The 16,656-nt window shown below is 35.7% G+C and overlaps 1 protein-coding gene across 2 annotated transcripts in view; it reads right to left on the bottom strand.

Moving 5' to 3' along the window:
- Nucleotides 1-2,343: 2,343 nt before the first annotated feature.
- Nucleotides 2,344-16,656, bottom strand: part of POSTN (periostin, osteoblast specific factor) — a 36,076-nt gene continuing 21,763 nt past the window's right edge. Inside the window, exons 15-23 of one of the 2 annotated variants that reach the window (XM_010131927.1) lie at nt 16,252-16,319; nt 15,643-15,688; nt 10,035-10,130; nt 9,358-9,447; nt 7,794-7,871; nt 7,298-7,378; nt 5,031-5,117; nt 2,988-3,029; nt 2,344-2,453 (exon numbers count right to left, since the gene is read on the bottom strand). In XM_010131927.1, coding sequence (XP_010130229.1) covers nt 2,413-2,453; nt 2,988-3,029; nt 5,031-5,117; nt 7,298-7,378; nt 7,794-7,871; nt 9,358-9,447; nt 10,035-10,130; nt 15,643-15,688; nt 16,252-16,319 — 629 coding nt within the window. In that variant the 3' untranslated portion in view covers nt 2,344-2,412. The remainder of the gene's footprint in view (nt 2,454-2,987; nt 3,030-5,030; nt 5,118-7,297; nt 7,379-7,793; nt 7,872-9,357; nt 9,448-10,034; nt 10,131-15,642; nt 15,689-16,251; nt 16,320-16,656) is intronic. The other variant, XM_010131928.1, reaches the window with a different exon arrangement.

The following is a 16,656-nucleotide window of genomic DNA, read 5'->3' as shown; positions in this document are numbered from 1 at the left end:
AAGTATCTTTGAAGAAACAACAGAAGGTTAAGAAAGCAAGATAAAACCCCCAAAATTTACTCTCCTCAGATAGTAACAAGATAACAGAACATTATTGAAGCTTAAAAAAGTGAACCCTGAAAGGAAAAGGTAGTATAAGCAGTTTAAGGCTGACACATGTGATGCAGATATTAGGCTGTACAATACAGTGCTCTTGTTCAAACTAGAGAGAAAGAAATAGGGTTGGGTGAAACTCTTTACTGGATAATGTAAAGAAAGAATCAGACATTATTAAGATTAGTTTTTTCCTCTTATTTAGGCCTTGTTTCATCATTCCTATGGTCATTGGTGAGGGTACGCTGATGGGAATGTGTATAACAGTGTGATTTGAACATGGTTGTCAGTTGTCTATTAAATTTTGGACCTCTTAGGAAATTTCAGATCATTTTGACAAAGGGGTATGGAACTCAGAAGACAGAAATCTATACGAAACAGCATATGATTTGTGGTGATGCTTTTAAGGGTAGTTTATTTTTTGTCATTGATCCATTTACTTTTCACCTTCAAGGGAAATAATAAACATAGTTTTGTTTTGGAGAAGTTGATTTCAGTTATTTTGTCTGGTTCTTTATCACAGACAAGTTCAGGAAGCAGACTTTATATGTCTTAAACTAAGCAGAGTTAACCTGACAGCAAAGCTCAGAGGACAAGTTTAGGAATGTTTTGACCACATAGATTCATGCCGAAGAAGTGTTCAGGCATCCTTGCTGGTCACTTCACATGTGACATGAGAGAAAAAGTGAAGAAAGCAGATAAAGTTAATGATTCAGTGATAGATTCAGTTCACCCTCTAGGCAGTCCTAATATCTCAGTCTCACCTGAAAGCTCTCTAGCTCTTACCAGGGTTAAAAGCTGTCCTTCCAGCAAAGCACTATGACAGTAGATACTGAGCACATCTTATTGGGGGAGTGCCACTGCCCAGTAAGGCTTCACAACCTATCAATCCAACATTCAGATAGCTTTATCATTCAGGGAGTAGTGCTTGTAATGTGTGATTATGGAATTAGGGAAGGCTTTTAATTGCGTTTTAAGAGGATTAAGTGCATTAGCACGTGCTAAGTGAGAAAGGAAAGCAACATTTCACTTCTGTGAAAGTACATTTTTTAACTAAAAAACTACACCAAAAGCTTAAGAATATTTTGAACCTCCTTTACTATTCAAAACATATTTACAAAAGGAAACAAGCACAGTTCAGCCAAATTTTTTATTGAGTATTTGTTTCAAAACAGAAGTATAAAAGTACATTAGAAACTTTGGTCTGCAGAATTAAGGCACTTTGAACACATTTTTCTCTACTCCGTGAGTAATTGTTTTCCAACTTTTGTTAATAAAGGCAAACAACTTTTATAAGTACAAAACTGGAGTTATAAAATCAACATAATTTACAGAGAATTCCAACACCAGGCATTAGCAAAGCATGTTGTGATAAAAAAAAGCTTTCAGACAGCCTCATTTTTGTAAAACCCTTTTCCATGCTGAGTTAACTGTTTGCATGCATTTTATTTACTTCTTTTATAATCCACTTTAATAATCAAAAGACATATCTAGAGAAAAGTGGGAACAAACTTAAGAATCTCAGGATAAGTAGTGGTATAGTATTGCTTTAATGGGAATGATTTTTTTATAAATATGTCAACATGATCTCAAATGCATTTTAAGAATCTCATAATGTTTGCTTTTTTTCTTTTTAAGAGCTTCAATTAGCCATTTTACTAAAAGACATTTGGATATGCAATGTAGAACTACAACAACAAAAAAATGGATACACAATACAAGGCATACTTATTTGTTTAGAAAAGGTAATGTTGCTGGTGTCATTATGACATTAAACACTTCGAATTTTGACTTATAAAAAGTATAAAATGCTACTGAACCAAAAGTGCTACGTTAACATCTTTTTCTTTAGATTACTGTAAAAGTCACATGAAATGATTTTTTTTTTCCTGGAAATTATCTGATTTCATTTATATTTCTTATTTAGCGGAAATAATAATAATAATAATAAAATACTCTCTGTATTGTTCCCTGCTCTTTTTTAATCCAATCCTGCGAACACTTACTAGCCAGCGTAAGAAGGAAACCTGGTTCTATGGAAGTTGATGGCCTTCATCAGAGCCAGTATCCCACCTTGCATAGCACTTACTATCAAGGGCAGTTAAAGCACCCTCGGTGGACTACTCCTCCTAGTGAGCACTTTGCTAGCAGTGAGTATCTGCAGTTTCACATCTTTTTGTGGATTCATGGTTCAGTTTACATTATGACAATAAAACAATGCCGTTTTCTCATGTTCTCATTTTTTAAAAAACAGTTTCTCTTCCTCTCAGAGACCATGCTGCTAATTTGTAATTCTGTGGATTCTGTCTTGGAAAGCTTTTAGGAATGAGCTAGTCTTGTCCGCCTTCTTGCTGTTCCCCCTGGGAAAAATGGAAAAAGAACCATAATTATTACCTATAATTATATATAATATAGTTACACTGAATTTACTTGTGAAACAGACGTCAAGAGGAAGCCTGAAGCCTGGTGCTGAAACTTTCACTCTTGGGCTGGCAGCCAGGAAATTGCAATGATCTTTTGGCTTCTGAATTGATCCAAAATAACGTAGAATCACTGAGTTACAAATCCCATGGTGGGGAGACTCACAGTGCCATTTTCACAGTGTTGGAGTCCAGAGTCAGATCTCAATTTGATGGCTTTATTCTAATCTGAAACACTGTTTGACCAAAGCACCTGACCTAAGTTGTTTTCAGATAGAAATATACATAAGAAAAAAAAAAATCTAGAAACCCAGTAGTTAACAATGCCAAGCTTTGTTAAAATTCCTTTTTTTAAAAGCAATTTTTCCATTTGTGTAACTCTGTTCTTAAGGGTATTTTTTCCCCTTCTGACTTTGAACACAACTGAGAATAATATTTGATGCTTAATGTTTATAATATATGTTTTGCTTTTACCTTGTGTCCTCCTGGTTGCTTGTACTTTTTGTACAGTTGCTTCTAGAAAACAGAAATGTTGCAGTCAGAAGTTATTTATAAGAGCCTTTGAATTAAAACTCATTAGAAATGTTGGAAACCCATTGCTGACTTGAAAAGTTTGTTCTTTTCAGTAAATAAAGAATTTTATCCCATTAGCAAGTTGTTGACTCGATCACCTGAAACATGAATGCTTATAAATACAATTCACACATATCTGTCGTGTGGAATCATCCACCAAATCTTACCAACATTTCAAAGGTATTTTTACATTTTACCAGTGTGTTCTAATACGTTATCGACACTGATCTCCCACGTGATGCTGGCAGGTGCTTTTGCCCATTTTCTTCATTCAGCAAACACCATCTGACATTGTCAGCGACATACAAGCTCAGGTTAATACACAGACCAGGCCTCAGTCTCTGCTTTTAGCAGAGCACGTACAGGTCAGCTGTATAGGTGATATGTTTGAAACTCAACCACCACACAATGTTGGACACATTTCCAGCTATGTTTGGGGCTTACTGTGTAATTGCATTGTGAGTCCATAGCATGATTCCACATTCAGAGTTCATTTGCTCAGAGACTTCTGTTTCGGAAGGTAGAGTAGAGCAAGGGCTAGGAACCACACTCGTTAAAAGACTGATCTGTTTTCCAAAATACTGGCTCAGTGAAACTATGGACACTTTTTCCTCTTTCTCATCAAACCTTGAAATAATTTTTTGAAACAGTTGTCTCCTCATTGGGAGGAAAAACATTTCACAAGCATCACAGATAATTCTTCTGTCACTGTCACAGAAGAGTTTCTGTGGTATTTTTCCTTCTTTACAGCCATGAAATACTTGCATCTTCACTCAACCAGCTGCAGTCAGTTGTCTTTTCATCTCGAGGTACAGCGTATGTAAATGCATAGCCCTGAGATAGAGGCTTCACCTCATTACAGCGGAGGCTAAATACTGGGTGTTGGCACCAATGTGATAGCAATTTTCAAGCTCTGCACTGCCCTGACAAGGACAGAACATGATCCATCCAAAGTATGCTTTCCATACTTACATGCTATCCACACAATTATGCTTTCAAGTGAACCTCATGATTGAAGATCACAGCTCTCTGTCATTTTCAGGCAAAAATTCTACTTCCCTGCATGCCTTGTACTACCGAACATCGAAGTTTGTTATAAAAACACTATGGTATACCGTCAGTATTTAGCATAGATAGCAAAATTTAAAACCTGGAAGCATATTTATTTAACTTAATTCTCCACAAGCCATAATATCTTTTTCCTGATTAACTGAGTAACATTTTCTACGTTGTTAGAATTATAGTTGGAACAGAACATACATACAAATACAAAAGAAACCCTAAACAAGCTACTTCTTAACTTTGAATGAAGTCCATTAAAAACTGATTGTTAATACTTGAAGAACAAATTTCTGGCATAAAGCCAGGCCAAATTGTATTTAGCTTCTTTAAGAGATTCATTTTGGACCTCAGCATCACTCAGCTTTCTCACAACTCATTTACCAACAGCATAAGGGTAGAGACATTCCAAGACCTTGTGAGATATTTACTCAACCCCAGAGGTTATATTCCCTCCACCCTACCCCCCTTCACCAAGCTGGGAACCCCTGACATCAAGAGATCACATTAAAACTGATGAGAAATAACTCAAGTTAAAAACAACTCACGTGGTCTTCCTCTGGATGTGTTGCTTAGAGAAAAGGTAATTCTTATGGTGCGTGCTCCTTCAAATGTTTTACCTAAGCTTTGTGGTTAGGCATTTCCTCCCACCTACTCTGCTTGTCAAATCTCTTAGTTACTTTTAGCCACAAGATAAGCCTCATCATTTCTCTCTGCAACGTCAGTGAAAGAATTCTTTTCCAAAACAATTACAAAAATCTCCTTGCTAAAATAGTGGCTTCAGACCTAAGTAATTTCTGCTAATAGATGCTATAAAACCCCACCTGGAATGATCACTTCAGACAAAGCAGGTCTTAGTGATTCTGGACTTTCAAACAAACTAACCTTCCGGATGGACTTTCTTGTTCTCTCTCCCGATAATCTCTGGCTCTCCCTCAATTACTTTAGTAACCTTGGTGTACTCAGTTCCAGCTACAGTAAGCATCAAAAACAAATGAGTTAAATCTAGCATAACATTTTTCCATATGCAAGGAGCCTGCAGTGGAAACAATCTCATTTTGGGGATGTAGCTGTATGCAGGACACCACATTATTCATGCTGTAAGGTCCTGCTGGTTTTCTTGGTCCTGGCACAGGTAATTCTCTCTGTAGGGCTGAAGGTCATTCATTGCAATCTTGGCTTGAAGTTTTGTTTCAGCAAAGACTGCCAATTGTAAAAAGCAATGTTGGATATTATGTGAATAGAATTACAGCCCATAGGAAATAATTATTTTACTTTAGGCTGTGGTAATACATTAGTTTGTGACTGCACTTGGATTCAGATTCTTGGGAAAATTTCAGTAAAACAGAAGTAACTGGATGTAGACAAGAGGGTCATAATGCATTACCACTGTTATCACCAACAACCATAAAGCAGCATGTGTATCTGCTTTTATTGGCTAAACCTATGGTAAGGTATTATCATGGCAGCCAAGGGTAGCTGGCTGGATAAATCACGGAAAAGACAGAGAAAAATCAGATTAAAACAAGAGGAAAAAAATCTCCTTGTTTGGTCCATTCTGTAAAGCAAATTTATGCAAACTAACATATAATAGCAAGGAAAAATAGCAAGAATTCAAGAGATAATATCGTCATTCTCAAACTTACTGAAGAGGAACAGTTTAATTCTTTTCCATACACCTACAGAATCACTGTAAAAATATATCTCTACAGATTATGTCTACTTAATTGTATACCTCTGTAACTCAAGATTATTACAATTACAATTTTAACTGTTAGATTGTGGCAACAGACATGTCACCAGAATTTTGACCAGTTCTACAGATACAGTTTGATCCTGCTCTTTATTGCTTGGTTGACACCAGTAGAACATAGTCCAGTATAGGGAGGGATTTTCTTGATGTAATTTTCAACTTTGCTTTTAATAGGCATCTCCAGAGACAAACTCTTTTCAATAAATGTGACACTCAGGATAAGATGAAAAATCATCTGGAAGTTCCTTTTCCGCTGCAACAATTATAAGGAAATACTGACTTTGATCTGTAAAACTAAGGTTTAGATGTTTAGAACAAAAGAAAGAAATACATTCAACAGAATTCACAGCCGTATCTTGACTTTTGTCTAAGACTGGCTGTATTATCAACTGGTGTGAGTCTGTTTGGTGGAAAGCTTTTCCGCTGTTCCACCATCACTATGTTTTTTACTTAACTGATGTTTAAGTCACATCCATAGTGCATTTGAAGGACTACAAGATTTAGTGAAGACACAGCTGGCTGTGAGGTACTTCACTGGTATTCAAGTTTGTGACTTACTAAAATGAAGTGGATTTAGTTAATTTATTCCAGGAGAAACATCCATACATATTTTTGAGCTTCTGACTCAGGTTTACATTTACTGAATTTACTGACATTTACTAAAAACACAACACTTGAATTCTCTTTTTTTTATTATTCCCCATTGCTATTATAGATAGTTCTTCTAATCTACATTAAGCAGAAGACATTCCAAATTCACAGGTAAAGATTAATGTCATAAGCACAGGTTCTTTTACCAGTTTTCTACAGCTACTGGTTATATACTGCGAAAACTGTTAGAATTAAGAGAGCAGGAGAGCAAACCATTCCTTGAAATGCTATATTTGAAGAGAAAGGAAGTTAATGCTTTGATATCCATCACCTGTAAGCATTGAAAGAAGGAAGCTAAACATGCCTTTAATTATTAACTTGAGGGCAATGAATATTCATTTCTGGAGAATTGATAAGTAAGGTGAATTTAGCTCATTACAATTACTTCCTACTTGATGAATGTTTTTTACAAATTTAAATCTGCTGTAAAAAAAGAGTTCACCACTAGTGGAATAAATCTTCATTGCTCCCCTAAGTTTTAATCAGATAACTTTTTAAAGACTGAAAAACCCCAAATTATTTATTTTTTTCATGTTCAATACTATTTAAAAAATGATTAATCAATTTTTTTAACTTATTTCCATTTCACAGACATCTGATGCTTCATATATGGTATTCTATTTTTTTCTCCCATCAAAATTACACTTCTGCTAGGTCAGTCTTTAAAATGTTAAGATCAACATATCTGAGAGGGGTTTCAGTTATCATAACCTGTTGCAAAACTGTTAGTTATAATACTCTGAATTACCTCCCTGCAGAAGTCTTTTGATTTCTTCATCTTCAAGTAAATGATCATCACCTTCAATAAATTTGGTCACCTTGGTAACCTCTGATAGGATATAGGTTATGGCAAAAAATTGATTTACAGAAAACATTTGACAATGCTATAACAGCATATTACTGAATTAAACCTGACATAGCATTTTGCTGAATTATGAAATTCATCTGTTATGATATTAAGTTCAACGTAAACACTGAAAACACCATATTTTATGACAAGCACAACATACTATATACTAGACCCAGGCAGTGTCAGCTCTGGAGGTGACTAAAACACAAAGATCAGAGACTCAAACCAGGACATTAGATTTGGACATTTCTCAGTTTCTGAGGTTTAATCGCTGGGTATGATTTTGCATTATGAGCATCTTTGCTGAAAACATGGCATATCCATTCGGTAATTTGTTAAGAAATACAATTTTAAATTTCTTTTTAAAGGAAGGAAAGAAAACAAGAATACTAACCTTCTTCAAGAAATTTCTTTAACTTTTCTTCATTGTCTGAATCACCTGCAGTAATTCTGGTATATTTTATTTCAGGACCTGGAAAAAAATGGTGTGTAAAACAGTGGCTTAAATCAGATATAACCGGATCATCTTTTGAGTTGTTGTTTTCCTACTTAACACTTAGGATGGTTCCATGGCTAACATGCTTCAATCTGCTTTTATGGTCATTTTATCTTTCAGCGTGTCCCAAATTAAACTGAACGAGGGCTACAAATAGTATTTAGAGCTATTCAGAAAAGTACTTAGATATTTACCATAATTTAGTAATTTAACATAATTATAGTAAATATCTTCTCACATTCTTAAAGTAAGACACAGTTCTAAACATTTTGTTTCATTAGGTCATAGGTATTTCCTAAATGCAAAAAAAAAAAAAAAAAGAAAAGAAAAAATTATGGATCCACTGTGTAAATAGACGTTGGTCTTATTACTGCTATGAGACATATTTGAGATTATTTATCAGTTTCTACTACAGAGGGAAGAGAAGGAAATATCAGGACAGAAATGCAGGTGTTTACACTATATTGTCTATTTTATGTGGGATATTAGTGAAATTTGAATTTGCTAAATAAGAAAATGTTATTTTATTTTCTTCCAGAGAAATTTTGAGTTGAAAATCATCCCAGGTTTATTTCGAACCACCAATGTTTTTCATTCAGTTATTTTCATTGTAGAAATGGTTGTATGAGAATAAGTTCAGTCTGGTTCTTTACTCCTCTCTTGCTTGAATGAATTCTTATATTGAATTGTAAGATTTCCTAAATAAAATTAATATTTTATTATTAATCCTGCTAAGACAATTTGTTCCTATAACACTGTTTTTCCCTTAAAACTGCTCTGGTAGACAGAATTTTAATGGCAGCATTCAAACTGATATTTAACCATGGGGATGAAAATCTGTGAGCAGACATCTAACTTGTGGATTTCAGATCAAGCAAGGCCCCTATTTACACAGAGACAAAGAATTTCTTTTTCTGAAATGGTTGTCAAGGGAGCCTGAGATGACATGCAAAAGTAAGTACATACACACTAAAGGTCTACTTTTGGTCAAGCGAAACCTACCTGAAGATACACAAACCAAGAGTTCATAGAAAAGAAAAAAAGTCTTCTTTCTAAAGCAAAGATATGTTAATTTTGTATGTAATGGTGAACTTTACTAAGTATAAATAGCTTGCGCAGCGCAGAGGGCTATAAAGGCCCCTAGAGAGGCCTCGCCCTTCGTGGGTGGCTCCTACCTCCCGTCACAGCCCGCGATCTTCCGAGCGTCTATACTGCCACCCAGCGTCCCACAACAGTGTACTGCAACAACTGATGATATAGAATATGTTCTTCTCATTTCCCCATATGGGCCACAAGTACATACACACTAAAGGTCTACTTTTGGTCAAGCGAAACCTACCTGAAGATACACAAACCAAGAGTTCATAGAAAAGAAAAAAAGTCTTCTTTCTAAAGCAAAGATATGTTAATTTTGTATGTAATGGTGAACTTTACTAAGTATAAATAGCTCAGTGTAATTTACCTTGAATAATTCTTTCTTCTGTTACTTTTTTCTCTGTCACTTCCACAGGTTGCCCATCAATGATTTTGGTGTATGTTTTAATAATTGGTTCTACAAGGATTTTTAAATTGAAGACATTAATCAAGTAATTAAAGGGTGTTAAAAGTGCTGGATCTGAGATGTTGAAACTTACTGAAGAACAGAAGGAAACACCATAGCATATTTTACAAAAAAATAAAAATGTTCGGAGGAGACCAGGATCTAAGCTTCCTCCAAATTCACGATGGCCACATGCCGTTTTTCACTCTGGAGGTGAACATCTCAATGCCCTAGCAAAGCATAAGGCAAAATTTACCTCCCTATCTGATAAAATTTCCTTTCTATCACAGAACTATGGACTGCATTTTTGATTGCAAACAACCAGCAATAATTCTTAACTGAGACAGCTGTTCAATCTGCATGCAGAGCATTCTTAACACTGTATTGACCGTAGCTATGGGACGCAACCAGGCAAAACCCCACAGCTTTTTGGAATGCACGAGAAATGGTGCAATAAAATTACAACACTTCCATAAGATCTTGTTAAAAACAGAACAGCTGTCTAACATGAGTCACCTACATACAGTAGAAACTGATGGAGAATAGTGAATATTTCAAATTTTAGCTAATACAAATCGAGTTGCTGAAAGCATACTAACCTCCATGAATCACTTTAGTTATTGTCTCCCCTTCCCTGACTATTTTGAACTCAGGTTCCCCTTCAATTAATTTAGTGAGCTGTGTGATAGATGAGTCTGTGACATAGGAAAAAAACAATAGGTTACAAATAGTCATTAAAATATTTTTGGTATTCCACTGGGCTGAGATGAAGCTAGCATCATCCCCCTACCCTAAATAACGCATATGGATACAATGGAGGTTTTTTAAATATGAGAAGCCATTTGTAGCAATGCTGTACATTCTTGCACTTCCTTCCATGCTTTCTTAAATTCAGATCCTATTGTACATTTATTATCTACAATTACTTTTTTTTTTTACTTTTGTATCTGATATTCTTAACGTCTGTTGACAAGTCTCAGGCAAAAAACAGATCCTCAGCAGCTGAAAGGAAGTCTTCCTTCCTACATATTGGTAGGAAGTTGACTCTGCTGCATTGCTGGAATCTTACAGCTATTGCACTGATAATGATCAGCACAGAAACTATTGTGTGAAAGCTTTGAAAAGTACTAGAGAGAGAAATGCTTGTCGTGCTATTTCTACTAACTATAGTAACCAAGAGGAAACTAGGTCTTTTAATCAGAATTCCCTTTGGTTGTTTGGGGTTTTTTTTTTTTTGTCTGTTTGTTTTGTTTTGTTTTGTTTTTTATGCTACCAAGAGTAGGTCAGTGGTCACCCAGTTAAAGAAAAAAAAGAATAAACTTCAGAGATCAGCTGGAATGGCTGTAAAGATATCTGTCAGCGTTAAAGGCTATAATTCTTTGAGCTGCATGGGAGAGGTCATTGTGATTTCAATGGCCAAAATAAACCTCTTAATCTTGTGCATTCCCTATAGACCGCACTGATCCAAATGCATCTCTGCCTAACAGGCTGGAGCAACAGATACTAAATAAATTCGGAACATACAACTGATGCAGTCAATTAACAGGAATAAAACGTGGTTCTTTTGTAACAAGCGTTACGGCCACATCTTCTACTTAAGAAGCTGCTGTAACACACTTTCCTTATTTCCTATTCAGAGTCAGAAACTTAAGACTGTCCATCTCTCTCCTTTCCTTAAAAATCCTTTAAAAATCTTTGTTTATATGAATTTATGTAGAAGTCAATACTGTATGGATTTATTTTTTCTTTAATTACTGGTCAGGATTTAACAGTATCTTTTTGATACGTGCCTGGTGTTAATTGAGAACAGCACAATTCAGGCTAACTGGTGTCCATTAACAGTAACAGATCCAAGCACATAATTTTTTTTTGCTTTTGCAGCAGAATGTGATTGTATAAGTTAGTCTTTAGAGATAAATAATTCTTTTATTTGTTGCAGATGAGATGATACGTTAGGATTATAATGATGCCCTGTTTTTATAGAACTCTATTCATCCATGCTGAGTTTTAACAGCTAAACAACCTGTTACATTTTCTTTTATTTTCAATTATTCAAAAAATCATTCATAAGTATTTTAAAGAAGCAATCACACAATTTATTCACTTGCTTCCGTTTTAAATTTAGAGGCATTTTTCATGTTAAGAATCCATTAAATAGCAATACAGATTGATACAAGTGATGAATATTAATGAAAACATGTCAAAAGCATATTCATGACTGTTTATAAATCCCCTTTTTTTTTATATTTCTAAATTACTGTACCTTCCTATGTGATTGATAAAGCAAATGTTTGCAAGATAAAAGATAAAGCAATAGTTTGCTATACTACTTGGTCTAAGATCCATCCTTTGAACATTTAATCCATTAAGGCTCGCGTTTCAATGAAATTCAACACTTTAGATTCCTTTAACTTGCCTAGGTATGGACAATGGAAGCACAACTCAAGTAGAGATAAGGAAGGGTAGACATCATCCTCTAAACTTGGGGATGATGGTGGCTTTTCTTTTTTTACTGAAATCTCCTTTCCATCAGAATCTGCTAGAACTTCCTGACATACGTTGCAAAATTAATACACAACTTTGCCAGCTTTTTTTCTACAGATCTGGTTTGTTGTTTCTGACGGGAGCTGCAGCTCACTACTGTTACTACTAGCAAGCTTGGAAGGTCCAGAATTGTCTTTATTTGGTCTATTTCTGAATCATGAACAGAAAGGCTGTATTGGCCAGTGATCATTCCCTGGAGTATGTCCCAAAAACGAAACACTGTACCGGCAATGGAAAGGAGTAACGCTTCAATACTCACTAACTCCTAAAGTTACTGTTTCTCTGGAGAATTACACTTAGTTGTACTTTTGACTACAGAAGTTTTCAGATAGTTCATTTTTTTCTTTCAAAAAAGGGTTTCTTTCAGTTAATTTTCAACTTCTAAACATCCTATAAATGGCTTAAAGTATATGTCCTGTCTCTGGATTTAACATGGAAGAACAGGCACTTTCAGACAGTGAGTCACCTTCGTAGTAGGATGATTTCTAAAATATCTTGGATGAATTACTGTATGGAATCATCTACCCATTTATATTGCCCTGAGGATCTGATTTCATGGCGGAGACTAGTCAAAGAAGATCGTCATATATGCTAGATGGCTTCTAATCCTAAACAGGATGAAGCACAAACAAGCTGCTGCAAAAGTGAGCTCATATCATTTCTGCTGGGAGGAAGTCCTCCCAGAAACAATGATTAAACAGTCTTATGTCAATGATTAAACAGTAAGATTTTCATGATACATATTTAACTGCCTTTCTCCTCAGTTGATCTCAACCACATTCCTATTGAGCATTTTCATTTCAGTGGGAAGCCGGAGCTCATTAGCAGTGTACCAGGGCTACGGAAACCAATGGGTGTTTTAGTTAAGTCATAAATCACAAGTTATTTTGACAGTTACAGACCCACTTTTTGCTCTCCTCAGTGACACCGCTAATCTTTCAGTCATGCTTTTGCCTTGAGAAATTGAAAGTTTGGCTAACCACCCTTTCTAGGCACCTGACAGATATTGCGATTTAGAACCGACTGAAAACTATAGAAAAATTAATTTGTTTTTTTAATTCAGAGTATATGAAACAAATCTACTTAGTTTTTTTAAAAATAATTGTTTTAATTAAAAAAGGAAATATTTTTATTGAAAGTGTAGTCATATTTTGGACACTTAAATGGTTTGAAAAAAAAAACTACTGAAAAACTATTTTAGAAATGCCTGTAGAAAAAAGAGAAAATCCATTTTGGAAGAACTACTGTGGGAAATCTGTTTATACAAAATATTTCAGCCAGTTCTAATTACAATATTTGTATCTTTGCTTTTTCAGCAAAGTGTTGTATATCCTGGAGTTTTTATGTATGAAAAGTATCCTGTTAAGGAAAGATATACAATATATATTCTGTATATGTACATATACAGAAATATATACTAAGGGCCTTATTTACCTTCCTTTCTGATGATGGGCTGGACGTTGCTTTCAATTATGTTAATTTCTGAAAGTATAGAAAATGGAATATAAAGCACATTCCATTTTTACAGTTTCATTATGGTAATGTTCAGTTAGATTTGATTTGATCATAAAGACGTCGATAAAAAACATAGTTATTGGTGAATGGAAAAGTAATTCAAAAGATACTAGAGATCTAGATTATGGATCTCGGTTCTAGTTACTAAATGATCATGTATACCTGTCACCTCCAGACAGAGTCTACTGACATGCTGTTTGCCTTTGTCTATGCCTTATGAAACCCATGACAATGTAAGGTACATAATAATGACTCATATAATTGCCTGCATAAAGGATTTGCACAATTCCCTGATGTATCTTAAATTTCAGTCTTGCCCTTTTTGTGAGGAGCTGACTTGGTTGACAGAGTCTGACTTTCGGAACTATTCTTACACTTGAGAACATCATGGAGAGCATGACTCTCTCTTGGGAGATCAAGTTGTCCCTCTACACCTGAGATAGATAGACTCAAGTTTCCATTCAACATATCTCAGAGATCATTATTTGATCCATATCCATTTACTGGTAGAGAATACTTCTCTGGTACTGGTCCCAGCCTTCTTGTTCCTGTATTCAACTAAATCAACAGTTATGACTTTCTTAATGTCTGACATTGACCTCTCTTGCTTCAGTTTCAGGCATTGCTTCTCATACTACTCTCACTGTCTATGTGAGACAGAATCACTGAATCATAGAATATCTCAAATTAGCAAGGACCCATAAGGATTATTGAGTTCAAATACCAGCTCCACACAGGGCTACCTGAAAATAAACCATATGACTAAGAGCATCATCTAGATGCAACTTGAACTCTGATAGACTTTCTGCAACCACTTCCCTAGGGAGCCTGCTCCAGTGATCAACCACTCTCTTAGTGAAGAATCTTTTCCTCATGTCTGATCAGAACTTCCCCTCATGCAGCTTCATTCCATTCCCTTGTGTCCTGTCACTGGTCGCCAGAGAGAGGAAATCAGCACCTCTCCCTCTCCAGCTCCCCTTGAGGAAGTTGTAGACTGTGAGGAGGTCACCCCTCAGCCTTCTTTGCTCCAAGATGAGCAAAGCTACATCAGCTGCTCCTTGTAAGTCTTGTCCTTGAGATCTTTCACTGTCTTGTTTTCCCTCTTCTGGGACACACTCTAGTAGTTTGATGTTTTCTTATACTGAGGTAGCCAAAACCACACACATACAGTATTCAAGGTGGGGCCACACCAGTGCAATGTAGACTGGGACAATCACACCACTTGATCAGCTACCTCTGCTGTACTTGATGCACTCCAGGACACAGTTGGCCCTTTTTGCTGCCAGGTCACACTGCTGACTCATATTCAACTTGCCATCAAGATAGATTATTCCATCTTTTGTTCCAGAATTCTTTTAACTTCAGTGTGTCCATTCTTAGTTTTTAAAAGCCTAATGAGTTGTCTCCATTTCTGCTGTGAAATGTGAGTAGAATCCTATGGAAATTTAATCATCTCCCTAAATTCATATTCCCCCACAAGCCAAAGCTTCAGTAGGATCTTTGTCTTCTGACAGTTTGCTTCAACAGGTTCTACTTTATATGCAGAAACTAAATGCAAACCCTGAGAAAGGCCACAAGAGAGAAAAAAAGATTTTTTCTTCACATTTACTCCCTAAACAGAAAACAGTCAAAACAACTGCCACCCATACAAGCCTCATATATGCATCTATAGGAAACAGGTGGAACAGGTACAGTCTGTCCCTCTGGAAGCATTTATGAAAAAGAAAGCATCTCAGTGCAGAGTTCAGTCAATGCTGCATCTTGGAGAGTCAGTACAGAAAAATGTTGTGTCTTGGAGAGAGAGGCAGTACAAGAGAGAGAGGCTGCTATACGCCAAGCACTGAACCTTGGCTAAAAGAATGAAATAAAATCTTTTCCATATGTATCTTGCTTATTCCAAAGAGTTTGAACAGCTTACTTCAGGGTTACTTTCCTGTCACACATCTGGAAAGGGAAAATTTGCATACAGTAGCACAATAGCCAGAAACATCCTCCTTTGAGTCTTTCTCTTCCCGTGTTTTACTGGCACGTCTTATTTTCCCAGAAATTGCTTTCTGATTGAAAAATATATCAACAATTCAAGACTGAAATTGGCAACCTTCAAAAAGCAATCACAAACCCATCTGGAAGCATTTGAAATGAACTTACTGTAAAACGTCAGTGGAATCTCTTTGAAGGTACTGTCACGAACAAACTATAAATACAGAAAAGTAATTTTAAAATTTAGAAAAGCACTTGCAGCATAGTTTCCTAATGAGTGTGGGAAGGATTCACTGCCTCATTGATCTAAAAGTTAGGCAATGCTATTTGCTTATGTCCTCTCATTTGTTGTTGAAGGAAAATGTAATCTCAAGAGGATAGCTGAGATAGATAAGGACATCTATTTTTTCTCGTCAGGCCATTGAGGCTGATGGGTTTAATGACATAGCAATTTAGCCACTCAATATTTCTTTCAAAGAAGGATTGCCTCAAGGATTTAGAATTTAGATTTATTTTGCTGGAGTAATAAATTGTGCCCAAACCAAAGAGCAGATTTGGGCCAGTTCACCTTTGAGTTATCCAAATGCAAATATTCTACAATTATTTGGTGTTGAAAACTGTAAATTTTAACTACTGATTATGGTGTATCATTCATGATAATATAGGATGTCTTGTGTGCTAAGAAACAGAGGGACCACTGAATCATTTATGAATTATGATGTACACAGCTTCACAGATATCAACAAAAAGATGAAGGGAACATTATTCAAAGAGTACCTTAATTTCAATGTACTTTATCAACTTCTTCAGAATTGTGAGCAACTGATCATTTCCAACAGGCAGATCTGACAAAAGAAATAAGCATGTAAGAGTAGTCATACACCTGTGTTCATTTTCCCTTCATTTACAGTGATCTGGAGATGCAATCACTCTCACTCACACAAGCCTGTACTTGAACATATACATTCTTCCATATTAGTGAAGAAGATAGCTTATAGTATCTTGTCTTCTGTATATTTGACTTCCAAAGAATTTCAGAGTTGCCATGGTTTCAAGGTTCTTCCACAACATGAGTAGAGAGGTAGATTTTTTGTTTTCTATTCCACATAGGAATTGGCTCTTGAAAGGAGTTATCTTTAAGTTTATGTAGCTACACAACATGGGAACAGATTCAGAAGAGTG

This window comes from Buceros rhinoceros, unplaced genomic scaffold (genome assembly GCF_000710305.1).
Source record: "Buceros rhinoceros silvestris isolate BGI_N320 unplaced genomic scaffold, ASM71030v1 scaffold7052, whole genome shotgun sequence".
Taxonomy (NCBI): domain Eukaryota; kingdom Metazoa; phylum Chordata; class Aves; order Bucerotiformes; family Bucerotidae; genus Buceros; species Buceros rhinoceros.
Note: the sequence above shows the minus strand (reverse complement) of the source record. Positions and strands in the feature narration are given on the sequence as shown.